General features: G+C 37.0%; 1 protein-coding gene across 2 annotated transcripts in view; it reads left to right on the top strand.

Moving 5' to 3' along the window:
- SPATA7 (spermatogenesis associated 7) overlaps positions 1-27,428 on the top strand; it is a 55,701-nt gene that overhangs the window by 930 nt on the left and 27,343 nt on the right. The window contains exons 2-5 of one of the 2 annotated variants that reach the window (XM_037394204.1): positions 8,726-8,806; positions 9,466-9,558; positions 11,032-11,076; positions 22,013-22,146. In XM_037394204.1, the coding sequence (XP_037250101.1) occupies positions 8,726-8,806; positions 9,466-9,558; positions 11,032-11,076; positions 22,013-22,146 (353 nt within the window). Of the gene's footprint in view, positions 1-8,725; positions 8,807-9,465; positions 9,559-11,028; positions 11,077-22,012; positions 22,147-27,428 lie in introns of both variants that reach the window. The other variant, XM_037394203.1, reaches the window with a different exon arrangement.

The following is a 27,428-nucleotide window of genomic DNA, read 5'->3' as shown; positions in this document are numbered from 1 at the left end:
ACATGCGTAATGTAAAGCAGTGGTAGGAACTGTTCAGTGCTGCGATGCCACGATTGTGGATTGCTGCACAGGTCAGATCCTTTGAGGTAACTCTGTGCTTTCATGTCGCATCTTGGTGTCAGTTCCAGCCTTTGGAGAGTGGCAGGTGTCACTCCAGAGGATACCTGACATCAAAGTAGAGTCTGGACATGAATTCTAATAATACATGGCTATATGAAAATCAGAGCAAAACCTAGTGTCTTGTGCATCCTGGTTTTATGCTGTTTTATGTAGCGTGAAGGCAATTTTATTACAAATTTATCCTTTTTCTGACTGTTCTTATTTTTGATTCCCAGAATATTTTTGTAGACAATCAGAAAGCAGGCTGATGATCTGTTGACCATAAAATGAGAATAAATAGGATGCAAGATCTAAATTGCCTTCAGGTTGCAGCAAGCTTTGCAGGAATGACTCCTGTTTAAAAAAAAAATAAAAAGTTCAAAAGTAGGAAAGAATGAATGTGTGCCTGTTTATGCAGGAAGCTATTGCTTGTCTGTGTGGGAGGTTATTACAGAGTCAGTAGTAGGTGAATGGGAAGCCCAATGTCTCATTTCGCAGACATACAGGAAGAATCCTTACGACAGCAGGGATTAGCACAGGCAGTGGTAACTAATTCCTTACAGTGAACTAACCTAGAAATCCGTGTGCAAGCTCGGCAGAACAGCCATTGGATTGCTTGCAAACAGTTCACGAGAGGCAGAACGCATCATGTTTGTGGTTTGTCTGTAAGACAGTTGTATCCATGCACTGTCTATCCAGAACCTGATACAGAAGGGGAGGGATACCCTATCTCATGCCCTGGTGTACTCTGTGCAGAGTTTCTTGTTTGGTCTTGGCCTTGTAAAGAAAGAACCAAAATTTTATGTTTGTGTTGTATCAGAGTTTCTGTTTTCTCTAGTTATAATGCTGAGCAAAAAGAAGTTTGGTGGGGTTTTTGTTGATGTATTAGACTATATACGATTTACCTGTAGGTCTTTTCAAAGTTCAAATAAGGCTGAGATTTTTTCCCCATAAAAATATTGAAGAATTAATCCTTTAAGTTTTTCCTTAAATTCCAGGTATAAACCTCCAAGTCATTTACTGTAGTAATTTCAGAAGTTGGTTAATATAGCTGCAAATTTATGGTATGACCTCAAATAATCTGAATACTGCAATTCTAAACCACCTGTGTTGTTTAAGTCTAGTCTTCTGCATTGGGATGTGTAATTCCCACAGCCAGTGATTGGCGCATACCTGAACAGCAGCGAAATGGTATGCTTATTGTTAATCAATGACACATTTGTGTCACTTTTATCCTACAACAGTGAGGGAGTTGTCATTATTGCTGCATGGAGGCTGCTGTTAGGTTTAGGCAGTTTGCACAGGCTTCAAATATTCTAAACCAAAATTAAAATACTTTGCATATTTACGGACAACACCATGTTACTTAGATTTTTTCTGCATTGCGGGAAATCTTTGCACTAATCTGACTGGAGCTGGAAGGGTGTTAACACACATCTGTGACTTCCAAATTCCTTTTTTTTCTTTGTATGGCTTCATTTGCCACTTGAACAATTTTTTTTAAACTCAAGCGTTGGTTGGTGATACCAAATTATTTTTCAGAAGCTGAAGTTGCCTTTGAACAGCAGGGAAGTTGAAAAAGAATCTATTTGTATCTTCAAAAAAGAAGGGTGTTTAGAAGTTATGTTTGAAACATAGTGGTACATGTTAACTGAAAGTGGGGAGAAAAATAACATCTTTACGATATTAAAACCTTGGCTCAGCAAATCACAATGGTTGAGTTTAGGCGCTTAGTGTGACTTAAGGCCATCTTTGTTCAGCAAATAATTTAAATTTGTAATAGGACTTAAGTACTTGATTAGTCCCATTTTGTTGAAGATGTCTTCCATGCTTCAAGTAAAATATGTGCTAAACTAAACAGGATTCCAGTCATTAACCCCTTAGTTATTTTGCTCCAGATTATACCCCACAACTTTCTCTGAAGCACAGTGGATCAAGGTTTCTCTGCTCTCCATTCGGGGTGAAGCCAGCTGTGCATTAGAGTTTTGCAAGTGCATTTTCAATTAGAAATATGAGAGGGTGGAAGTTAATAACACTAATGAGAGGCGCCTTCCTTGTAGGCACAGATAATACAAAAGAGGGTTTTTTTGTTATGTATAGAAGAACCTAAATATAGCGTATCTATACATTTAGACATGTACGTGTATTTTATCTGTTGGTCAGTTTGACACTAGGTAGTGACACACCTTCAAAATGCATGTTCATGGGATGACGTAACGTTGAGTCTCACGTAGTAGTAGAAGTCAGCATATACATTTGTCATGTAGGACGTGCTCTTGCGCTGGTGTTCTAGCAGCCTTGAACCAGAGCACCATTCCCACAGGAGAGTTGTTACAGCACGTGGTAGCATACGCTTCTGATTACCTTGTGCTGGCTTGCACAGGCACAGCTACCCACTGAAATCAGGGCACTAACCTTTTAAGACAGAAGTTTCTAAACTGTGATATGAATATTGATAGCTGTACACATCACTTGAAAGTAGCATATGGTCACTTTAGGAACGCCATCCCTCACGTGTCCTTCTAGAAAACTGGAATCTGCCAGTGCCACTGCTAACTGTAGAGGTGCTGCCCAAGGAAATGATCATGGGACCCACTTTGTTCTGTTGCTTCTGCCAGCAATTCGTATCTGCTGTCACACATGGCCATTTGTTTCTGCTTTTGGAGTATGAATGGAGTAGTAACCTGCATCTAAAACTTCCCTTACAGGTCATGTGAAACCTGTAGCTAGGAAAATTATGACGTATTTTTCAAGAATTTTCAAGAATTACTTCATCAAATATGATTCAATCAGCATATTTCAAGGCTACTATTTAATTAGATTTCTTAAATTTATCAGAGGAGGGTTTGACTCTTGAAACTGAAATATAATTTTGGTTGCATTGTTTTAATTTATGCATAATACTATTAAATTATTAGTTGTAAAGGACTGAGAGACCTCTTAGGCATTAGGAGTAGGAGTAAAGAAGAGCTTTTGTGTAATCCAGCATAGTAAGTGTATAAATAGCACCCATCTAATTAATGGCTTAGAACATTATGTATGGTGCATATGTCAGGGAGTGATACTTTGTATCATTTTCATCTTACTTTGCCTTTGACACAAATGATCCCATGCAAAATTCAGATGGAACATTTGGGACTTTATTTCAAAATTGGGGTATTATAGCTTCTTGGGGCTTTATTCATCCATCCTTCAGAAAATTTAGCAAATAATAACTATCTTTTTTCCTCTGGTAGATTCTGACACTTCTTAACAAATCTTAAATGTGATTCTGTTAAAGCCAGCTTCACATCTAAGATTTTATACTCTCAGAATTGATAGTTTTGTTATCACTGAAACCAGAAATGAGTCCAAGAGGTTTCTGTTTCGCTTGCATGAACAGGGAAAAATTACGGGTGTGATTATGCAGGGCTCAGTTTTTCCCCACCGTAACTTTCAAATAATATGGAATGCTGTCTGCATTCTGAAACCAGCTAAATCTAAAGCCATTTTGAAGGTCCCTCATGGTTGCATAGGTGTGGCAGAAAAGCAGTGGAGACGTGCCATGTTTTAACCTGTTCTCCTAAAGAAGGAGTCTGTGGGTGGCTCACCACTCTGCTGGTGTTTCCCTCTTTCCAGTTCTGCATCTATTAGCCAGCTTCACCCATTTGTGAGTAAGAAGCAGGAGTCTTAGGGGAACAAATGTCAGGGGCTGGGTAGGAGAAAACCCAACAAATACGTTTTTTAGAGAAAGTCATTCAGTTCTGTATTCATTCCCAGATACGCAACTGGAGGATAAGAACTAGTCAGTCAAAGATAAACGACCAGAGAAGCTTAGATGACCAATTGTAACACCTATAGCAACTCATCAGCCGCATCTGAGCAAGCAGGGGGTTTTAGAGTGAGGGGAGGGAATGACTGTAGGTAAGGAAAAGGCAGCCAACTGGGGAGTTTGGAAGGAGTTTAGGAGGTATGGTAGGAAGATGTGAGCCATGACAGTAGGATATCAGGGCTCATTAGTAGTATTAACTAATAGAGCATCCTGTTTTTCTCATTTGTTAAGTATATCATCACGCTAATAAAAAAGAGAAATAGTTAAAAATAGAAAAAATAGTTTCTTATTTAAATAAATGATGTTTAAATCTACTGTGGATTTTCGTAACCAGGTTTTAATATTTGGAGTTTTTTATTGTAAGTAGAAAGTGTGCGTTTTAGTTGGGAAACCTAACTATTGCCAGAGCTGCAAGTACTGGGATTGGTTCTGCTAAGTCTGGTTCAGATACGTGCTCCTATTCTCAAATAATTATTTGAGAACCATCAAAATCAGTAGAAAATTTTTCACTGAAAAAATTCTCACTCACGTGCAGGGTTTTGAAAGAAAGAGGCAAAGTAGCCAAAATGCATGCCACTTTCACTCTGCTCAGTCCTAAACCAAAACAGCTTCCTTCACTCCCATAGCTATCCAGGTGCTCTAATTACTGTGCTTTGTAATTATCATCCTTTTGTTGGTTTATATTTGGTTACTATGTAATTTGCTGAAAAACCCATCTTCTCCTTTAAAATTTTCTTTACATATCTAAGCCTTCAATTTAATTTTAGTTTCTACTATTGTGCACATAACTTTGAAAACACAGTCTGAGTCTAAACAAATACCTGTTCAGGTCAGTAGACAACCTGAAATTCTAATTGTGAAATGTTTGAACATTAACAATTTCTGCCTCACTTCAGTTGTTTTGTAGAAAGTAAAATGCATCAGGTATCTTCCTCATACCAAATCCTCCAGTTTCTCCTCTGACATTAGCAATGCAGGTCTTAATTGTAAATATTTGACACAATAAAAAGTGTTTTTGACTTTCAGACTGAAGATATAGGGAGGGTATTATAAATTGACTTCAGTGTAGAAATGATACATTTGATAAAATGTCTATGTAAAACAGCCTGGGATCCTAAGAAAACAAAAGTTTACTTGTTAGTGTTCTTTGCCTCTTCTGTTTTCAATAGTGCTAAGCATTATTTCAGCCAAATTAGTGTCTTTGACCCTTTTTCTGTGATAAATTTGCTACTTGTTTTGTGAAAATGGGTGGTTCACAGAGAGAGAGCCTCAAATGCTCTCATTGATGAACAGGTTACAAAAATATCTCATTCACATTGTTTAGCATGAGAGTCAGAGAGTGTAGGAGTAAGCACAGTAGGATGCCACAGGAGGACCTCAGGAAGCCTTCATCACAAGTTCTGCTGTTCATGGAAATATTTTTAAGTTGAAGACTGTTCTGTTTGTTACTTGAAGCTGTAAGAAAAATGTATGGTTTGCCAGGATACAGCCCCCAGGATCCAACTAGATATTAAAAAAAAAAAAAAAAAAAAAAGGCTGTTCAGCATAAACTTTTGCCCGGCAAGGAAATGTTCTAAACAGCAAGAAGATGTCATTTGTTAATGGCATGAAAGTCTTGAGCAGGTCCAGGTACTAGGGGGGCTGCAACCCTGGCATTTCAAGGGTATTCTAAAACCTGAGCAGTCAGGAACGCTTTTATTCAACGTCCTCCGCTTCCCTGAAAATGGGTCAATATTGTAAAGGCCTAGGTGTTTCCTAGGGGAGTTCAGAGACAGGTGTGAAAGCACTTAGTGGTGTTATCCTGCAATTAGCAACAACAGAGTTGCAAATCCACCTGGTTGGATTTGGGTCTTGAAACCTTTCCTCAGTGGCACAGAAGTTAAGAGCGTGCAGGAGGCACTGAGCTTTGGGAACGTTGTGCAAGGGACATGAGCATCTGCACAGTCGGTGACTGCTTGACAAATGGTGCTGCTTTTCCAGTGCCTTTGAGATTTCAGCGAATGGGGGGGTTCTGCGTCGATTGAGAGTGATTTCTGTGCTGTCTGTGTGTCCATAATTGAAATAGAGGAGGCTGAAATGTTTTAATTTCTCCCTCCTGACCCTTTCTGATGGTTTTTCTTGCCTATGAAATAATGATGTTGGATGGACGCGGGGGGGTAAGCTGACACACCGCCAGCACCACTTCCCCGGCCTGATGCAGACTGGTTGTAAAGGACAAAACAGTAGCCAGTGGGGTTTTTGGATAGAGTTTATCCCGGCGCCATCTGCTGGTGATGCAAAGCAAGTGAACATTTCAAAATCCTCTGGTTTTCCTGTAGTGCTGAACAGACACATGTCCAGCTGAAGGCAGTAAAAGCAACGGATTTCTGAGCATCTTTAACTCAGGACAAAGTCATTTAGCTTCCCTGAAGAGAATCCACTGTAGTTTTAACAATGTCTGCTTTTTTAAAGATGTTCATGCATACCTTTCTATGATTCTGTCACATAAACATGAGTTAGAGGTGGTGGTGTAAACGTTTATCTAGTAGTATCACGTGTGTCTCCTTTGGGAATTGTAACCTAGCTCTGAAATAAGAAAATACCTAAATATTTAGGCTATTTCGAGCAACTGTGAATAAAACACTTCTGATTCTTAGGTGTCTGCTGCAATCTAGATTTCTGGCACATGTGGCGGTTTTTATCATTAGGACAAACTTTTATCAACTGCAATGTTATAACCTAACATTTAAGTCTTTCCAAGACTTGCATTCTTTAAACATGTGAACTTTGTAACTTCAGGAAGTCAGGGGTTTCAGGGTGGGTATCCAGCTAGACTGCGAATACCACTGATACGTAATAGTGTATGGTAGAGAAATATAATATGTAAGCAAGAAATAAAGCAGTTATTGACAAAAGTTTGCTGTCATTATGGAGACAGTCACTCTAGATCTAATAAATTCTGGCTGTGTGTGGAATTTTAATATTATAAAAATAATTTAACATTGTTGCTATGTACGTTTAAATCACAAATAGTTATTAGGAAGAATTATAGCATGAGGGGAATTTTAAAATGAGCCATTTGAAATTGATGCAGATGAACAGGAATGTTGTCCTTTGGCTTTAAAGAAAACAGCATAAAGATAAACCAATTGCAGGACAGGGTTAAAAAAAATCTGCAGTAGCTTTCTCCCCCTTCTTGTAACTTCCCTAATGCTGGTCTGGCAGCTTCACAGCAAAAAGTAGTGGGAGCACTATTATTGCAGACACCACCTCTAACACTGTGAAGCCACAGAAGCCCATAGTGTATAAAGGCTGTTTTTTCTAAGGGTGAAATCCTGGTACTAATTCAAAATTGCCCTGGTATTTTTTGTGCTTCATAAGAGCAGGGATTGAGTTTATGGATGCAGATTTAGTGTCATTTCACAACAGGTTCCCAAGACAATACTTGCAAATTTCAACATATGCTAATGATTTTCATTTTATTTATTTTCTTAAGATACTTCTTGTTGCTTCCCAAACTGTTCCTAGTCACCTGAAATTTAGTACAATATGTCTTTTTATAAGGCCTTTGATATTAAAACACTGTTAAAGGAATGATTTGGTTTGCTGCAATCTCTACTAATTAATAGTCGGACACCGTGTTTAACCATCTTGTGCAACATGCTGTTGCACTTAAAGTTATAGAATACACTAGTTACATACATAATTGCAATAGTGCTCTAACAGTCATTATAGAATAGTAGGAAATGGGAAAAAAAGCCCTGGAAAGCCAGGTGCTGGGCATGCAGGAGGTACGTTACGAGAGGTGGGATTAAGGGGCTTTTAATATGTGTGGCATGGCTTCCAGCATTGCTTCTTGCACCCCCCAGTCAGTTTGTAATTATGTCTGCCTTTGTCAGCCCAGCTGGAGGCCACTGAGAAGAGATTCCCACTCATCTCTGGTAGGTCCCATATGTGTCTTTATCCAGTGAAGGGCGGAAAGCTGGAGGTGACCAGTTAAGTGTAGAGCACAGTTACTGCCCCGGAGCTGTAGTGCCTCCAATTGCTAGGAGATGCTTACGTGGCAGTTGCAGACTCTTGCACTGACAGATGAGAAGTAGGATGGGAATGGGAAGACCGTATGGACCATGATAGTAATAATAAATTTGTAGGAACTGGCTGTATGCTTTTAGAATCAATATTAAGTAAGTGTGGTATATGTAGTCAGTTCAAGAAATCTTGTTTTGCTTTACATGTTACATATCTTGGATGCCTTAAAGGAATGTTTTGTATACAGTAGTATTATCAGTAGTAGCGTATCTCCTGTTAAAATTTGTTCTAAAAGTGTTGTAGATTCTCAATTAATTCAGGTACACATTTTGAAATCTGCACAACAGGGTATAATTGTGAGCCTGACAGTACAGCATTATTTTTGAGGAGATGCAGAACTTTGTTTTTCACATTAGTCATTTGACATAATGATAATATTCTATCAATAGAACTTTAAAACAAATTGGAGGTTAGCATAGGTACAAAACCGTGGCTTATGTGTCTGTGCAGTTTGATGACTGATGTAAAGTTCAGACTGAAGTGATCTAATGGTCTGTTCTGCTGTTTAACTCCCTGAACCAGTGAAAGCACTACTATTGTATCTTGGTGTTTAGATTAAGTTACTTAACTACACTGCTGTCTTTCAGTCATAATATACAATGTTTAAATATTTTTTTCCTTTGTGACAAAAGTCCATGACAGCCTTTCATGAGTTCTTTGGAGAAAGATTCGGTTCTTTATCTTGTATGTTAAAATATACATTTTCTTTTTTTTAACATTTGTGTTTTATTTGACATTTTGTTAAAGCGAATGAATATCCAGCTGTTGTCATTCCCAGATGTGGTCCAGCAAGTCCGTTTAAAGGACACTTAAGTACCAAGAGTAATAGTAAGTAACATGTATGCTTTCATTAGAAAGTTGATATGGTTCCTTTTATGTGAATTCATTGATTTTATGATTCAAATGTTTTTATAATTAAAACCTTTGCATTGAGCTTAATTGGTGAAGTTTAATAGTACTTACATTTAGTATGCATTACTGAAAATACTTTTGAGGAGTAAGTTTTGCCTTGACTGTACTGCTAACTACAAACAGTTCACAATATAAACAAATAAAGAAAGATGTCACATCTATATTAGCTGAAATATATATAAGGTTACTGCTTTAAGGAACCCTTGGGGTTAAACATATTCCTTTAAAGTCAGTAGTTTATGTGGGTTAGTATATATTTCTGTGTTGCACTGCCACCTCAGACATTTCTTTCAAAAGATCATAGAATGGAGAAATGGGAAGTGTCGGTGCTGATGTTTTCGGAGTCAAACTTCAGCCACTTCCGTAGTTATTGGTTGAGTTAATGGCTCAGTGGCAGGGGAGGAGACAGGATGATTTCATGTGATAGTAACAGGTAAAGAAAAATGACTGCTGTTGAGCAACGAAGCACACAGTAATTTAAAGTTTGTGACTTCGAATTGCAGCTAATAACTGTTTAAAATTTTAGTATTCTTGTGCCTGCCTTTGTAATGTTCAGATATATTTTAATCTTACAGCTTTCTGCATTGACTCCTCTCGAAGCCTAACTAACCAATACCTGATCAGAGATCACATGGTTTTTCATTATAGCAGAATCCTTTCAGCCAAAGGTAAAAATGTGCATATATGAATGAACTCTCTACCCCCAGGTTTAGCTCATTCTCTGAGAATAGGATTATATCAAGAGGGAATTAATTGGATTGTAGGAAGTGTAATTTTCTTCCTGTTCCTTACTCAAACTGACGTCAACAAGGATTGCAAGTTTTGGATGAACACATTTTCCTTAAGGTAGTATCTTTGGTAACACTTAATTTTAGGATACTTTGTCCTGTATTAGATTCATTCTGCTAATCATGGAGATGATCACAAGAGCAAACATACAGAATTTATTTTAGGAACAAAGGCAGAACACTTCCAGTAAAACTTAGACAGTATGTCTTTTAATTTATTTCAAAAATGTTCATTGTCTTTTGTTCATGTTGTAATCAGTTGTATTAGTGAGCTTTAAGGACTTTGAAAATTGCCCTGTATGTTTGTAAATGAGAAAATCATGTTACTAATCTGTATTGAGCATTAAAAATGTGTGATTTTTTTGCACATATTCTAATGTTAGAAGGTACTTGTGTTTGTCAGAAGACAAATATGAAATCTGGAGCCTATTGAACTTGTACCTGTTTGTATCTTTCTTAATTATGCTGAGATCTTGATGAAAAAAAATTCAGATTTAGCTATGTGTGGTTACTCCACTATGAACTGACCATACGTTGTTGTCAGTGCTGCTATTGAAATCAAACTCTATTACGGCCAAAGTTTTTTTTTTTTTTTAGGTCATGTAAGGAGTATGAAATACTGTGTTTAAAAACTTAGTATCGTGCACAGAGCTAAGAAAAGTCTGTACATAGTCGTTAATGTTGTACAGTTCACAGCCTATTTTCGTTCTTCATGGCATAAACTTGTCATGGGGATCTCAGTCCTAAACGTATGAATGCTATGGCTTGATAAGATGTCCTGAGTATTTAAATTAAATGCGTGAAAGTTTTAAGAGAGTTATGAAATGAATGTTATCTAAATGCCTCCCAAAACAATGTATACTCTTTTTCTAGTTATGTTCAGAAATAGGGTTGGAGGTGGCTCTGCTGCTTCTCTTCATCATCCCTCCTTTTTTTCATGTCTGCTTTAAAGGGAGGTACATGGGGACTTTGGATTCTGCCAGAAGCCATGGTCACAAATACACTGTTCTCTTTCTACCATGTAACATACTTAGTATCCTCAGGTGTGCAGTTCAATGCTATCAGCACAAAATGTATAGACAACTTTTGTAAGGAATCTTTATTTGTGATGATTCTTCCTTCAAATATATTTTACTTTGACATCTTTATCTCACAAATTCTCTGCCTGTATTAGTATCAACTTAATACTTCAAATACATAGTAACTAGCATATTTTAAAATGGAGAAGAATCGCTGTGTTCAAATTCAAGTAGTCTTTGTTCTGTGTGGTTTTATTGCTACTTCTTTCTAGCCATCACAAAACCTAAGTAAATCTTGAATCACTCACATTTGTTTTTTTCTTATTTTCAGCAGCTGTAGACTGTTCAGTGCCCAAAAGTAGGTTGAACAGCATCAAACGTAAGTATCTGTGATACCTTAATTCTGCAAAAGCTTCTGTAAAACTAACTTAAAACAAAAGAGCTGGAGGAATGGAGGAGTAACAATAGACTAGAGCCTTTAATAAAGCAGTTCATGTATCTACTTGTTTCTTCAGCTTTTCGCATCCTGCTCCAGCTATTTGTAAGAATCTGCAGTGAATGTAATGTGAGTGAGATGGACCTAGTCTGTCAGTGATTATTTTTGCTTAGGATCACAGTTAATTTTGCTTAGGATTCTTTTCATCCACACAGTCAATGGAGCACCGCATAGGGAGAATTGCAGCATTTTTTCCTTTCTTGTGATATGATGTAAGCTTGAACTTTCAAGAAGAGAGATTACTAGTGCAAGGTCAAGTTAATTTTGGGAATGTGGGCACCTGTGGACCAGGACTGAAACTACCTGTTCTGTTTTGCAGAAAACAGAGCCAGTTACAAGTGTACAGCCCCACAGCCTGGATTAAACCACGGTTACTTTTTCTGCGACTTGTCTCACTTCTTAACAGTGTTGAAAGATATCAGTATTGTAGCCTTACTTCGTAGTGTTAGCTGAAGAGCAATACCTTCAAATCACTGATTTATGGTATACCAAATTAAGTGTATTAATCAAAGGAGGTAAATAGTAAGTGTTGGTTAAAATAACAAAGGTATATTTCTGTTATCTCTCTGTCTTTAATGCAGTTAGAGAAAGGGTTTTTTTCCTTCAAATCAGTATTTAGTTGTGACTGCTGAGGTACTGGAGGAAATTAAAGTGTTATTTTAGGATGGAAAGATAAATCTTCTGAGGACAGAATACTTTGTTGTTAGTCTCAAATCCAGTCAAGCCAGAGTGATACTGCCTTGTAAAATTACCCGAGTAACTAGAGCTGATGCAGGAAATCAGTCATCTTTTTGGCAGAAAGACTCAGTTTCATTAGAATTTTTTTCAGTACTTCTGCATAATGGTTAACACTGCATTAAGCAAGAAGCTGCACCAGGATCAAAGATGCTATATATGGGCTTGCCTTCTGCTTTCAAAAGGTGCAGCATAAGTAGCAACAGTATTGCAGGGAGTCATCTAGAGTCAGCAGACTGCAGCAGGAATTTCAGATCACCTGTTCTGCAGAGACATCTGAAAAATGTCTTCCTTCTTGTGCTCCAGCTCTACCAAGATTTGCTTTGAAACAAGCATGAAATACAGTGTTGGTGTAAGAAGAGTATCTGCAGCTGTGTGTTTGTGTAATGAAAACCTCATGTGGGTTTTCTTTCTGCATCTTCTAGAATTGTAGGTTCCCTAATTAATAGATATTCTTCCATAGCTTTTCAGGTCTTGGGTCTTTCTCAGTACCAACAAATGCCCATTTATCTTAGTCTGCTATCTTTACATATAAAATACTTCTGAGCTGATAGTTTTTGTGTTTCACACCAGAATGAGTTTCCCTGAATAATGAGTTCATTTTGGGAGACAGTGACAGTGCCTTAACCTTAACAGGTAATTGTCATGACACTAGCAGGTGTGCTCTGTAGTGAGGAAATTTACATTTCAGATAGCAAAGCTTAGTGCAGTATGTTTCTGTTTCAGTTCACCTTACTCAGACCAGTGTCTGGTTATGTAATTTTGTCCTGGTCAGAAACAGAATATTAATCTCCTATACAGGGACTGATGGAAACGTTTCACCTTTGTTGCTGCTTTTTTTTTTTTTTTAACCATCTGTTTGATAAAATTGGTACACTAAATCTTCTCTAAATTGTTCTTTCACCTATTTTCAAACTGGGCTGGAAAAAGCTTCTTCTGTGTTTTGTCTTACTAAAATATGTATACAATTAATCCAGCCCTAGAAGATGTTTCCTGTTCACAAAGGAAGAAAACATAAAGCAAGGAGGGGGGGGGAAGTAAAGCCTTTGATTGTAAAAAAAATCTTCAATTTACCTACTGTTATTCTAGCATAAGACTTGGGAGTGCTAATCATTACTTAAATGAAATTTATTATATTCCCAAAATAGAGCTAGCTCGTAAAGTGAAGCTGAGCATCATAGATCAAGGATTGGGACCCCTGTCAGCAGCACAGGATTCATTTGGGAGAAATGTTAGCTCTGGGAGACCAAGAAGTATCCACTGTGGTTAGAGCTTTGTATCCTTAATTTAGCTCAGTTCTAACGTACGGTTTGTTTGCTTGATGTTCTGCACTGAGAGGAATTGTGCAATTGTAAAGTGACAATTAATTTTTTTACATTTTTAAAAATCTGGTTAACAAAGCAATAAATAATGATGTATTTTTTCCCAAAAGAGTGGCTTCTGCAGACAGTATTATGTCTGTGCCCCAGTTTTCAGGTTTTATTTTGTGAAGTGCTTCATGTTCTCCAACAAAAGTGAGAGTGCCAAGTGAAAGACAGAACAGAAAGAAATACAACAAACTTATATAAACAGTATCTTTTTATTACAGTATTCCTCAATGTAGAGTTTTTACTTTGCAATGCTGAAAAATGTTCTCATTACATTTTAATATTAAATGGTCTGCATAAAATGCTGCAAACTTACTTTTCTTGCAGTAGGAGATTCCCTTTTTTTTTCTGCAAGAGCAAGAGAAATGTCTCAACATCTGATTTCATTGGAGTTCAGCACTTGCTCCAGACACACAGCTAAAAGTTATATAGCTTGTTTGCTCGTTCTGTTTACCATTTCAGAAAAAGCTGTTTCTACCTGATAGAGGTGAGAGACACTGGTTCATGGATTTCCTGTCTAGTGATTTGTCTTCAACAGCTCAATCTGTGTGCACTGTCATTTCTTCTGATAATTTGGAAGCTCAACTTCTGTCATATACCTGCTTTCACCGAATCACAGAAATGTTATTTGTAAGGGACCTTCGTAGGTCATTTAGTCCTCCTTGAGCTTCCTGTTCAAGATAGGACTTCTGCCAACACTAGATCAGTCAGCCAAGTCTTGGAAACCTCCAGGGATGGAAATTCTGCAACCTGAGTAACCTGTTCCAGTGTCACAGTATCTGTATAGCTCAAAGATTTTTTCCAGATGTCCAATTCAAACACTGTCAGGATTAGAACTGAATTTGCTTGAAAGCATTTATCCTGATAGTTCCAATTTTAAAAGGCAGATTTTGGGTGGTGGGATATAAGGGGTTTAGATGCCTTAGTGTGCATATATTGCACATATATGTGCAATTTCAACAATAGTTGAAATTGTTGTTTCATGATGACCAGTTTCAAAAATGTGTCAACTGCAATAGGTCCAGATTTTTCATGTATGTGTTTGTACCAGGTATATAAGATTGTCTTTTCTTAATAGAAATCTTTGAAGATTAATATCAATGCTCAATGTGTACATGTAATTGATACTTTTTTCTGACTTGTTTTTTTTCATGTTTTGTCACCTGACTGAGATCACTTTATAAATGCGTAAGAAACTCTCACACAGGCTGAAGTTTGTGCAGAGTTAGCAAAGGGATAATTGCATGGGGTACACCTACTTTCAGATTCTTCATTATTAGTGTCTCTGCCTTCGAGGTATTTAAGGTTAAGACTACTGAGGCATCCTTTGCCCAGTATTGGCACTATTCTTACAAACTCTAGGTGTTTAGAATGAAATTGAAAATTATTTGGGTTTATTTCATACCTAAAATTAGCGTGGTTGGGGCTTTTTCCTACTGTTCTGTGCATTGTTCATCAAGAACTACAGATTTTTGTACTGTAATAATAGGGCAACTAAGTGTTTGTTACATGTTCAGGTGTTCAGCTCAGTGCCAGATACCATTTGTAGTGTCTCTAGCAGTTGACCATAGAATAGTTTTTCTTCCTCTGTCTTTTATGTGGATTATGTGGAGATGACAGCCAGTAGCTCAGGCAGTAAGAGTATTGAAAATGTACTGAGGAAGAAGGTAAGGGGAAAGGATTTTTAGAATATTTTCAAACCAATTTCTTTTTTCTTGCTGGAGATAGGACACATAATTTATCCAGGCAGAATTGCAACATCAATATGACTGAATATTGGCAGAATCTCCATAGCATCACTGAGGTCGAGGGGTTTACAGCTTTATCCTCCCAGTGCCTTTCATTGTCTCAACTAAAGCATATTATTACTCTTTTCTTTTTGTATTCCTTGTCATCTTACTCATTGCATCACAAAGAAGGTTTCTGTTCCCAGTCTATTTCAAAAGAAATTTGGGAAGGGTGGTAAATTTTCAGTTTGAAATGCAAAGATTTATTAATAGCATAGAGTTACAAAACAGAATTCCTGCAGATAGTGTTAAAAAACATCGCCTGAAAATGTGCCTCATGAACTGCTAAAATAGCAGGTATTTCCCTTTGGGGTTGTTGCCACGAATCAGTCATTAGTGTTTAAGAATTAAACATGATACTGTAGTTGGCATTCTCCCTGGCCAACTGAGTGTGTTCTGTCCTTAAAGGGGATTTAGGTTCCACTGTTCTTTTCCTGGTATCTTAGCTGGCAGCAAAGTAGGCAAGGTGCCATGCCACTGGGCTAGCAGTGAGCATGTTCTTGTGTATTAGATCAGCCTTATTGACTTAAAATAGTTGTTAAAATGTGAAACTTCTTGAAATGTGAAACTTCTATGTTCAGAATTAGTCCAAGCATGTTGATTGATACCAGTGGCCATTAGAGGTCCGTGGTTGTGGAACCTGTGCCAGAAAACTTGACAAAAGCTATGCCAAGTAAGACAGCTGCTGCTACACATGCCTGGTTTCTAACAGTACTAACCCATATGTTTAGAGGTTTTTCCACAGGGCATATTGATAGTACAGCCTGAACCCAGTGATTAGTGTGCTTGGGAATGCAGCTCTCTCTGATACCAAGGCAGGGCAGGGAGGAAGAAGAAGGGGACACGGGGAGAAAGAGTATTCTGAGAAGTTACGCAGCAGAAATCTATTTTAGCCTGAATGGAACTTGAATACTTGGGTGGAGGTGAGAGATGGGGAGAGACAATTCAGACTGATCAGTAAGGTGGTTTTTCTACTTTTTTGGGGGTTAGGTTCAAGTAGAAATACCAGGAAATATATATTCTTACATAATTCTGAATTTAAATTTTAGTTTTTCATGTGATCGTATTTTTACATTATATCCATCTATGCTTTATGCTATGAAAAGCTGTCCTGTATATTTTGTTGTTGCTGCTGTTTTACCAGAAGCTTTCACAAAATCTCCCGATCTTTGATTCTTAACTTTTCTGTTGAGTCCGGTCTTTACAGATGCACTTCTGAAAATGAACGTTATAAGCAACTAAAATAAGTTCTTCAGAGTCAAACACTCAGATAATTCTAATATGTATGTTTTCAGAGTTCCAAGTATGTCTTTGGAAATATCTCTAGTGTATTTATCAAGAGAGCAGGAAGGCACACTGTATAAAAAAAAATCTTCATGAGTCTGTACTTTTAACTGTAGTAATTTTACTTTTTGCAGTACTTATTTACTTCAAAGTTTTTCTGCAGAAAGGTTTTCTTTCTCTTTTTTTTGAGGTAATTAATTTTAGGTATGTCTTCAGTACATCAGAAATACATTTTTCACAGTTTGTAGTTGCAAAAAGACATTAGTTCATCTAGTCTGACATGAGTTAAGCAGACCAAAAATCTCATCCAGTTGTGCTAATATGGAATTCAACAACCGTACTGAATATGGTAAATAAAGCACGTAAACAAAAGGGGCCTGCAGTCTTGGCCTGTAAAGATCAAGAAATAGAGAAAAGAAAGTTTGCTTTTGTAGTTGTTTCAGTAGTAAATTACTGTTGTTATTGAAAATATGTCCCTGTTTTTTGATTGAATTTACCTAGCTTCACCATCTGCCCACTGGGGAAATTGTTGGGTTGGTACCGTTTTCCACTATTACTGAGGATTACAAAATAGCTATAGCATACCAGAGAACAGGAATAAAAGTATGCTTTCCACTTACTGTCAGTATTAGTTCAGTACAGTATGTCTACATTGTCCTTGGGGGCTGCCCCAGTGGTACCCTGAGACAAAACCAACTGTCCAAGCCCACCTAGAAGCCAGGTGGACCTCCCAAGGGTACATGAGTGGAGGTTTACCTGAGCAGGCTCAGGAGTTTTCTTCAGCATTGGTGCAGCCGTTCACAATTTCCATGTAGAAGGCTGTGCACAGGCTACTGTATTCTTCATACAGCTGACAGAAGTATCTATGACATGTCTGTAGGATGGGGAACCCCTACAAGGATCAGAAGTGGATTTGATTTGGAATAATCCTGTCCTTCTAGCCTCTCCTGAAATTCCCCTGAAGGATTCACATCTCACTGTTACGCTTTATTTCCATGCTTTGGCGATGGCCAAACTTAATCATTAGTAGCTTTGCCAAGTGGTGTCACGTTTCTGCAGTACATACTCTGATACAGACATTACTTTCTATTGGATGGAAGCAAGGCAGTATCAAGCCCTTAAGTCCTTTGTTACCTTTTTTTATGGTGATTCCTCCCGTATTTGGTGAAACGGTGCTGTTGGTAGTGGATGTGAAGGACTGCAGAACCTTCTCTTAGATTTATGAAAATTAAAATTTCTGTGTTAAAAAATTTAGAGTTATGAGAAACTCAAACTCCATACCTAATGGCAAAATTCAATTTGCATTTAATGAGATCTCACCTCAGGTTCTTAAATCATGGTGTACTGGGAATTTCTGTAGAGCTAGGAAGCTGATACTAAAAATTCTTACAAAGGAAGAGCTTGCTTGCAGAAGTCATGTCACCAGCTGATATGCTGAACACTTCCATTATGGTCACTGCAGGCACTTCAAGCTCAGCAGAAATGAGGCTGATGTTTACATTGTTTGTCTAAGAGAATTCATAAGGGAAATAATAACCAGAAGTGTGTTCCTACAAAAGTAGCTGATACAAAAGCACAGTGGAGAAATGCTCAGTATTGGACAATTCTGTTGAGATACATAGTTCTGCAAGCTGAACTCAATTTAAATCTAGCTTAATATTTGATTGTCTGCCATGGATTATTTACATCAAAAATTAGATAACTTGAAGGTTAAATGCTAATTGTACTGTGATATGACATATGATAAATTTAGAGATTGGAGATTCAGAGCAAAGGACGACCACTGACTTTCCAAATTGTACTGTCCTTAAAAGTCCTAGGTAGGCTTCAACAAAACAGAATTGAGCCTGTAGAGAGTATTCTCATAGGGGAATATAACAATGTGATCTCTGCTTTGGAAGTGTGGTGTACTCCTTGCAAAAAGGGTTTTTGTTTAGGCAAAAGTGTTACATCTAACAAGATTGATCAGTGTTTTATAGGTAGCTTTTTATGAAAAATGCTACAGTTTGATTTCTAAAATTTATAGTCTTTCTTATGCTTCCTGTCATTGGCAACAGAATTAAGAGAAGAGATTCATGGGGTAGGTGCAGTAAGTTTTGGAATTTAGTTTTGTAGACTCTGAATTTATCTGATATGCAAAAATACCCACTTTGTTTATATTCTAGTACATTTTCTCTTTACCATAAATATTTGTGGTGGTTTTGAGCACAGCAGTTAATGAGATATGATTGATCTCAAAGTCTGCAATAACGCTTTCAAAGGGACTCATGTTATTTGGATCTATGGAATGTATTTTTTTATTCCTAAACATTTAGTTTTCCCTTTTTAAAGATATGAAAGAAAATAAGTGGTTTTCTTTTTCCTTTTATTTGTCACAAGATACTTACTTGTCCCGTATTTAACTCTAGGAGTGTGATATGCTTCTGGAGCCAATGTACAGTAAAAGCGAGTTGTAGTAAAATTTTTAAGTGTTAACAAATGCAGTTGATGTTTACTTCCTACTAGTCTATGCAGTATGCCAAAGGCAGTCTTGTCAAATTTAGTTTATTAACCTCACTGAAAACTAAAGAAGCTGTATCTGTGATTGATTTAAAGCAAAAGATACCTTAAACAGTGCAGCCTTTTCAATTAACAGATAAATCTACCTTTTAAAGCTGCATGTTTCTTCCTGAGTGCTGGTCTCATTTTTTCCGTGTTTAATATATTCACAGCTGCAGGATGAGTGGTTATGTATGGCAGCCTCAGGTATCTTCAGCTCCCATCAGTTGTAATATTGTAGTTAGCGCCTTTGGGTCTGGCTAAAGTCAAACGGAAAGACTGGATTCTCCAGTCCCTGCTTAGGGAAAGGACATGTGAAGTAAGGGGAGGCAGGCAGCATGCGTGTTTCTGTGTGTCTGCCGGTACCCTTGTCTGTGTTACTTGCTGTCTGCCTCAGGGCTACCCTAACTTACATCTAGCTGTCTGTTTACACCTACACTAGCTGTTTTCCAGAAGGATTTCTTTCTCTCCTGCTTTGCTGGTTTCATGGTTCCTAGCTTTTACAGCCAATCTAGCCAGAAAATTCCCAAATTTGGCAACAAGACGGGTACACTGCTGGGTTTTTCTGCCATTCTGTTTTGTGTGTGTCTGCTCTGCCTTTCAGTACGCGTGACTGACTTGATAGCTTTTGGAATGCACTTAATGGATTAGCTGAGCTAAGCTTACTGTATGACTGGTGTGAGGCAAAGACTTTCTATTTCCCGTGCAGGTGACAGTAGTCCCAATGGGTCATTCTGACATCCAAAGATAGCCTTAGCTGGCATACTTACTGTTCTTTCATTTTTTTCTGTACTTATGGGCACAAGCCGTGCTTTGGCTGAGAAGTTGTAGCACACAGTCCTGGAGGAGGTTTACAGTAGTTAGCTTTTATGGCTTTGAGCGCCAGTAGTGAAGGCAGAGTCTGTCCATGTATGTTAAATCTCAGACTTTGTCCTGTGAAGAGCGGAATAAGGATAACATGAGAACTCAGTTTTGCAATAATATTCACACTGCTTTGCACTTTGCTCAGAAACTCCTGTTAAGCCATGAGATGCAGGTAGAACATGCAGTGATTAAGCCTGTCTTGTCTTAGACAAACCCACTTTCCACCTAAGCACTTGAGTGTAGGGAAATTTCTGTTTCGGGCATCTACTTGCACTTACAAAATGAGACACACATACTTCTGTATAATTTGCATGTTCGTTTTGTAGAGTTCTCATTCATTCATTGTTTCCCTAGGTATTTATTCAACACTCATTTCAGCCATCACCATTTTACCTGAGCAGTAGGCAAGACTTGAGTTTTTACAGCTTCCGTGCATGCGCGCACACAGACACACTCTGTTGGTCCACTGTGAACAATTATTTATCTCAAACATATAAAACTTCTAAATGTAGCTAATTTTTGAGTGCTCATCTGTAACTTTTAAGACAAACACAATTAGAAATAATAGTATTTTCGAATAGCTACATGATAATAATTTAGTGTAGGAAGAAAAATATTGAGTTTTACTTATTTAATGGTACAGTTTATTTTTTCCTGCTGATACAAGGCGTATTTTAAATTCAGACTTGTAGAATTTAGCGTATCTTAACTTCAGCTAATGTTTTTCCAGTAGTAAAAGCAACTTTATATTGTAAGTATTCAAATGGAATATGTTGAATTAATCAGCAGCCATAAAATAAATTACTTTGTACTTTATGTATCAATTGTAAGAACTGAAAGAAAGAGAAAGAGGGATTTCCCTGAGAAACAAAAGCAAGGATTTTGCATCTAAAATAATCTTTTTTAGTCTAAAAAGGATATTTAATTAAATATGATAAATAATTTAAAAGGATAATTTAATTAAAAAGGATATTTAAAAATAATTTAGTTTAATAAAATGGATAATGTACTTAATTCTTAGAGGTTAACATGTCTGTAGGGTTAATGTACACAGATGAATGTATTCTGAGGGTTGATTAAATGCCCTCAGATTGCTGTAATTCTCAGCTGTCTAGAAGAATGTACCACACCAATCCACAAAGTTATTTACATTTCCATATGTTAAGCATAGTCGTGTGTGTGAAGATTGGGGTCTATGAGAGTATGGTATAAATACATTATGAAACCAAAAAGAGATCCTCATAGTCCTTTCTGTCTCTGTGACTGTATCAAACAAACCATTCATACACTTGGTTCTGTGTTAAGTGAATGAGAAGTCTAGTCAAATTAAGACAGGTTTCATTGTGTATACAGATTCCAGAAGTGTGCTTGCTTATATAAACCCTCTTCTTTCCCATTTGTAAATGAAATCATTAATGTTTTTCATCAGCCTTGCTTGGATTTTTCAACTTTGTGAACTTCTTCTGTGGCTCCTGGGTGCTTACAGTACACAAAAACGTTGGACTGTATTATGAAAATATCAGATGTAGGTGACCAGATAGCAAACTTGAAAACAGAAAATTTACTCATCTTTTGCACTCCTCTCTGTCTAATGGTACAGATACTTAACTCACCTTCTGTGCTGCATGGACACTGTGAACAAGTTCTTAGACTGCAGACCAATGTGGATCGATAATAATTTCCCCTACTGATCTGACAGTGGCCCTTTCACAGCGTTTCCCTTCATTTTTTATGTTCTTGACAGGAGCTTGCTTGTTTTGCATGGATTTCTGTACTTGGGAGACTACTCGCTATCTTTCCATGGTGTGAGCATGGATATTTTTTTTATATGTAAAATTTACTAACGTTAAAATAATTTTTTTTCTGAAATAGCGGATGAGAGTACAGTCAAATGAGTTCTATCTGTAAAGGTTAGTGTAAAGCAGAGTGCTTTGTTAGCAATACTGATCTTGGAATTCCTGCATAATGGTGTATTAGTTGTGAGATGAGAATACTTCAGGGAAGCTTAAGGTATCGCTTCAGCTAAGACAGCTTCAGCTACTAGCATACTCTTAGTATTTTTCTTCTAAGAATAGAGGTAATTTTTTATAATTGCCGTGTGTTCCAAGTGGAACATATATCAATAGTCTGACTTTGCTGAGCAATTGGAAACCCCTACCTTGTCATCCAATCACTTAGAACAAAAAAAAGGTAATATAGTAATATTCCAGTTTTGATCTGACAAGCTTTTATCTCTTTCCTAAGTTGCTGACCAGCGAAGAAGAGAGAAACTGAAAAAGAAGATAGCCAGATGTGAAGAGGAAATGAGTGTGGGCAAAACTGCCTCCCGATCCAGCTCGAGAGAGAGTGGAAGGCTGCTGCCATCCTCTTTTGGAAAGGTAGATACTTTAATTTTATTTAGTAGATATCATAGACTACTTGCCTCCCGATCCAGCTCGAGAGAGAGTGGAAGGCTGCTGCCATCCTCTTTTGGAAAGGTAGATACTTTAATTTTATTTAGTAGATATCATAGTCTACTTGCCTCCCATAATAATAAATGGTCACTGCTGTGCAGCAGCTCTGAAAGGAGGACTGGTGTATTTCAAGCAGCAGAAAATAGATAAGGGTCTTCCTGGCATGTGCCCAATACCAAATGCACGTCTTGGCCTTCTGACAAAGGTGGTAGGTATCTGGATGAAGAGTGCTTGTGCTAAATTCCAGTTTAGTTACCCTTGAGTTCTCTTGCTTTCATTTCAGCTGATATTCCCATGTCCTCTCTTGTCACTCCAGAGCTTTCTGTCATTTTCTAAGGCAGAATTCTAGTTACCGCTAACCTTTCTAGCAGAAGAATCAAGAGTCTTTTTTTTTTTTCTCTGTATCCAAAGTCCTATTTTGGAAATACATTTCATATCTAACAGTATACTACATGCGTGAATTGTAGTTACTGAAACTGAAAATAGTACTAAAGCCATCAAAATAAGTACTTTTCTGTCTTTATACATAGGTTCACTTATATTGTCCAGCATTTCATCCAGATATGTGGTGTATATTTCCAAATAATAAATAAATTAATAATTAGCCTTACTAAATTAGTCTCATGTTTGTCACTGTAAAGGAGCAATTGCAACTTAAAACAGAGTGATGTTTTAGTTCTGATTTTAACAGCAAATGCTTCATATGTTGGTTAAATATCCGTAGAGATGGAGAACATTTCCAAATAGTACAGAAAATTTACAATTAGTTTCTTTCTGTGTCACTGGTTTTTGCAGCAGGCAGGCAGGAGTGACCTTATTGCAATGCAGAGAAATAATGCTTTGAATTCAGTACATGTCTCTTAGTTACAGAAGAAAGCACAGGCATGCATAAGAAAAGGGAGGAAATGTCATATTTTAAATCCAAGTTTTATTTTTTATTAATACCATTTTTGTCCTTCCATCTTTATTTTTCAGCAGACTGGGGGCAGGAGAAGTTCCTTAAATTATATCATTGCAAAATCAAGTAAATTGTGCTTAAAATGCATCTCCAATTACTGCATAAATTCTCAATTTTAAAATTAAAGGATGCACCTGTGATCTTTAATGTAGCATTATAACAGTCTGTTACTTTTTTCCTTTGTTTTAATCTTTTGCAAAACAAAATCTTTCTGAAATAATATCTATCCCAGTTTTACCTACTTACTTACAGGTGCCTTCCCACCATTTCTCTTGAAAGTGTATTCTGTACAGAAACTGCAGCTGTCCTTATGTTGGATAGCCTCTGGGTATAATTCAACAATCCGTCCAAGTCTGAATTTCAAGTTATCAACTGAAAAGTATGTTTTAGAAAGTGTTGGGAGACTGGCCAAATCAACGTTTAACCAAACGTAAAAAGTGATTTTTGGATACAACACTTTTTTTGTCTTGGTTTTTTTTTTTACTTTACAAACACAAAGAATAATCTTCACTAAAATACTATCTGGCACTTTGTTAATCAAATCATTGATTGGTGGACCTACAAAATACAGTTCAGTATAGTATAAACAAAGAGCAGCAGTGAGTCAGTATAAAGTGAAAACCTGTAAGTGAGCCTTTTGGCACAAGCATAGGCAGTGGAAGTAATTGGGCTGTCATATTTTTGTGCTAAAAATGAAGCCCTATTTAAACTTTACATAGTTTGCCAGAATATACTTTGATTTCCTATGCTTCTTTATACAACAGCAGAGAATTCTTCTGTTTCAACAATTAGATGTCCTCTAATGCATTGTGAGGATGTTAGCCATTTTAATGGTATTTCTTTAGCCATCAGGATATATCAATAGGTGACAGCTGGCAAACAAGTGCTAAGGATACCTATAGACGGTTTTTGCCACACAGTAATAATTGCTGTCACTGTTGCCATTAGGAAAAAGCTGATTGTATATCCTCCATTTGTGGGACTGCTCCAAAAATTGTTCTGTTGAATTTGGATGTTCCTAGGTTGGGATAAGATCCAGCACAGATTTGAAGCAGTCAACCTTGGAGTACTCCAGGTTTCCAAGGAGGTAATGGCAAGAGTAGAATGTGGTCCTGTGTTTAGTAAGCATCTTACATTAGAGGAATGTAAGAAAAAGAAGCAAGTAGAATTCTCCTGGCTTTGCCATTGTTATAATTAAGAGTACAAAAGTTCAATTACTTTCATAATGCATAATTTCTTTCATAATGAAATATGACTCTTGTATATGAATTTAGTGTAACATACATACATATGTATATAAAAATATAATAACCCTTGTAACTCTGACAAGGTCAATGTCTGGCTAGATTATAGGCTAAATACATGCTAACCAGCTTTGATGTATGCACCTGACTTTCTATTTTCAAAAGTCTTCATTCATTAGCGTTCACTTTTTATGCATTCTGTTAAGTCTGGTGTCTTTATTTCATCATTTTCATTTTTCACATAGCTGCATTTGTTGTTATTTAATGCTACAATAGAGCACAGAAACTGTTTTCCATTGAAACTGTGCTTTGTGCATGGTAGAACCAAAAAAGAAGTAAAAATAATTCCTCTAAAACATATATTGCATGTTATGCATTTCTTAAAACCTCTGTGATTTAGTTAGTGTCATTGAGCTGACAATGAAACTGAATAGCTATAATTGGTCTTTAACCTGACTGGCCTGCTCTTTGACTGTTTTGTATGTGGGTTTAAATGCACAAGAACATTCTTTCTCTGTTATATCTAGTTATAAATGTAAAGTTACTGTAATGTGAGAATCTGTTATGATATGTAATGAGCTGTGAAAGTTATCTCTGTTGTGCTTACCTAGATTTATTTACTGACTTTTAAAAATAATCTGTGATTTTAATCAGATAATATTTTGATCACAGAGATAAGAATATTCTATGTAGAGCCGTGGGTTAAGCTGTGATAGATGTTTATGGTGCATCATGCATTTCTCTGCTTTTAGCAGAAGACCTAAGAGAAGCTAAGGAGCAGGCTTATTTTTAGAAGGTACTTTGGATGGAATCGCTAGCAACCGAATTACTTCAAGGACAGTACTTTATCTCTTACAGTAAAGTAGAGGAGCAGGGAAAGCATAAGGTGTCCTGGGGACAGCTGGACTTCTCTTCTGCTCCTCTTTTTTTTATGTAGCGTAGTAATGATGGTTGACTTCATGTGTGAAGGTTAATCAAAATAGGATGATAAACTACAGATGGATGCTGAAAGGGCTGCTAGTTTTGTGTTTGTGTGTCTTTGTGAATATGTAATTTTTAAGCAAATATTTAGAGGCTTACTTAGACTGAAAAGCTTGAGGATGGATAAGCAGCATATTTGTGGGTATCCTCTCATTCATCTGTCAACAAATTACTTATACTCCTTCTTTAATGAATTACTCTTAAAGTTTTCTCACAATAGAAAAGGCTGTTTGACAGAGTCTGGAAAATACCATGACACCTGTGCATGGAATGGCACTACCATGTAGTCTTTCCAGCTGCTGCCACAGATGGAAAGCTGTATCCTAGTGGAATCCCTAGATTTAAAATTTTATTTTTCTATACAAAGCTGATTTGGGTTTTTAAACGTTCATCTGAGTGATTCAGCAGGGTGAACTGTGTTAAGCTCAGGATGACTTACCTCTGAAGCAGGAAAACCTGAACTGAGCTGTCAGTGAGTAAAATCTCTGATCTGAGCAAGATGTGGTATTTCATATCCCATGCTCAGATAATCCTATTAATAGGCATTATTGGCTGCTAACAAATTTTTTTAAAGAAATCAATCCATGCAAAAAATCATTTGGAGGAAGGCTGCTCTGTAGGAGTGTAAGTTTTCTGTTTTAACCATTTGAAGTATGGTTGTCACTGCCTTGATACTTCAAAATCCCTTTCAGCCTGTTTTTTGAGACTTTTTTTGATTTCTTAGGAATGACAGTTATGACCATTGGCTTCTGCATATGAAATATAGATTAAGAAACACCATGAACCATTTCTAATCTCCCATGTTAATTTTGTATGCAGCACACATGTGGCTGTGTAAATTGCCTACTCAAATGGCTTATGTTTAAAGATTTATTATACCATTACGATATTAACAGCCAGAAGATGTATTGTGCTTGAATTAGTTCTGTCAGAATGAGAGATGTAAGTGACTAAAGAAAGCAGAAGAACCTTCTGAGCATCAAAGAAAGATGTTTTCATGGGGAATGTTCAGTACAGATTTCCTTTCAGGTTTCATAGTGGCAGTCACCTCTCGTGCTGGTTGTTTGAAGCTACATTTCCATATGCACGTTCAGTAATAACCCTTATTAATAACATCACAGTATTTGATGAAAGTGGGAACATAATGCATTATACAATTGAATACACTCCCCCCCCCACACACACACAAAAGGAAAGAATTGTAACAGGAACATAGTTTTGAATGAGAAAAAAGGTTATTATTGATGCCAGTATGCAAACTGACTGTACTTATACAGGTCTTACTTGTTCACATATATGTGTGAATTTTCTCTCTTGCCTTTCTGAATTCTTACCTAATTACCAAAGTGTGTATTGACATGAAGAGATGACATACAGTCACTCATAACCCCCTTGTAAAGGCAGCTTGTTGCGTACTACAGGAGACCTTTGCTCTGTCCAGACTGCAGAGAGCAGGTGCTCAGCCCGCTTTTGACGTGGCTTATAAATGGGGCTGTCTCAAGTTAAAGAATCAGATGCTAATTTATTACAGCATTACAGCTTCTGTATCTTGACAGTGCAGTTCAAAAAGTGTCTCTGATCTCGTTTTATGCTGATAGATGAACTTTCTATTGGAAGACCTTTTCATACAAGAATATGTTAATTTCAAGACTTAAATTCATCTTAGTGTAACCCCAGTGAGAGGTGCCTTTGGACCTTTTATGCAAAAATAGATTTGGCAAGCTTTGTTTTCAGTTTGTTTTTTATGAGGCAGCTGATACCTCGGTGGCTTTTGACTTGAGAAACTAAACTTCTTTTAGAAAGTAAAAGTAACTTAAAAATCTAGATTCTTTCTCTGTTACTTCTCTTGCCCATCAGATGACAGCAATATGCTTTGATCTGCTTTTACTGAACTTTCTTTTCCACAGAGTCTATGGCGATTTAGGGGTCCTTTCCATACAAGCTTGCTGCAAGTAATATCCTGTTTACCCCAGCTTTGTGACTAACAAAATTGAAACATAAATGTAATTTATGAAAACTTTTTG

The sequence above is a fragment of the Falco rusticolus genome, chromosome 7 (genome assembly GCF_015220075.1).
Source record: "Falco rusticolus isolate bFalRus1 chromosome 7, bFalRus1.pri, whole genome shotgun sequence".
Lineage (NCBI taxonomy): Eukaryota > Metazoa > Chordata > Aves > Falconiformes > Falconidae > Falco > Falco rusticolus.
The sequence above is the reverse complement of the archived record's forward strand: the minus strand, read 5'-3'. Positions and strand labels throughout refer to the sequence as shown.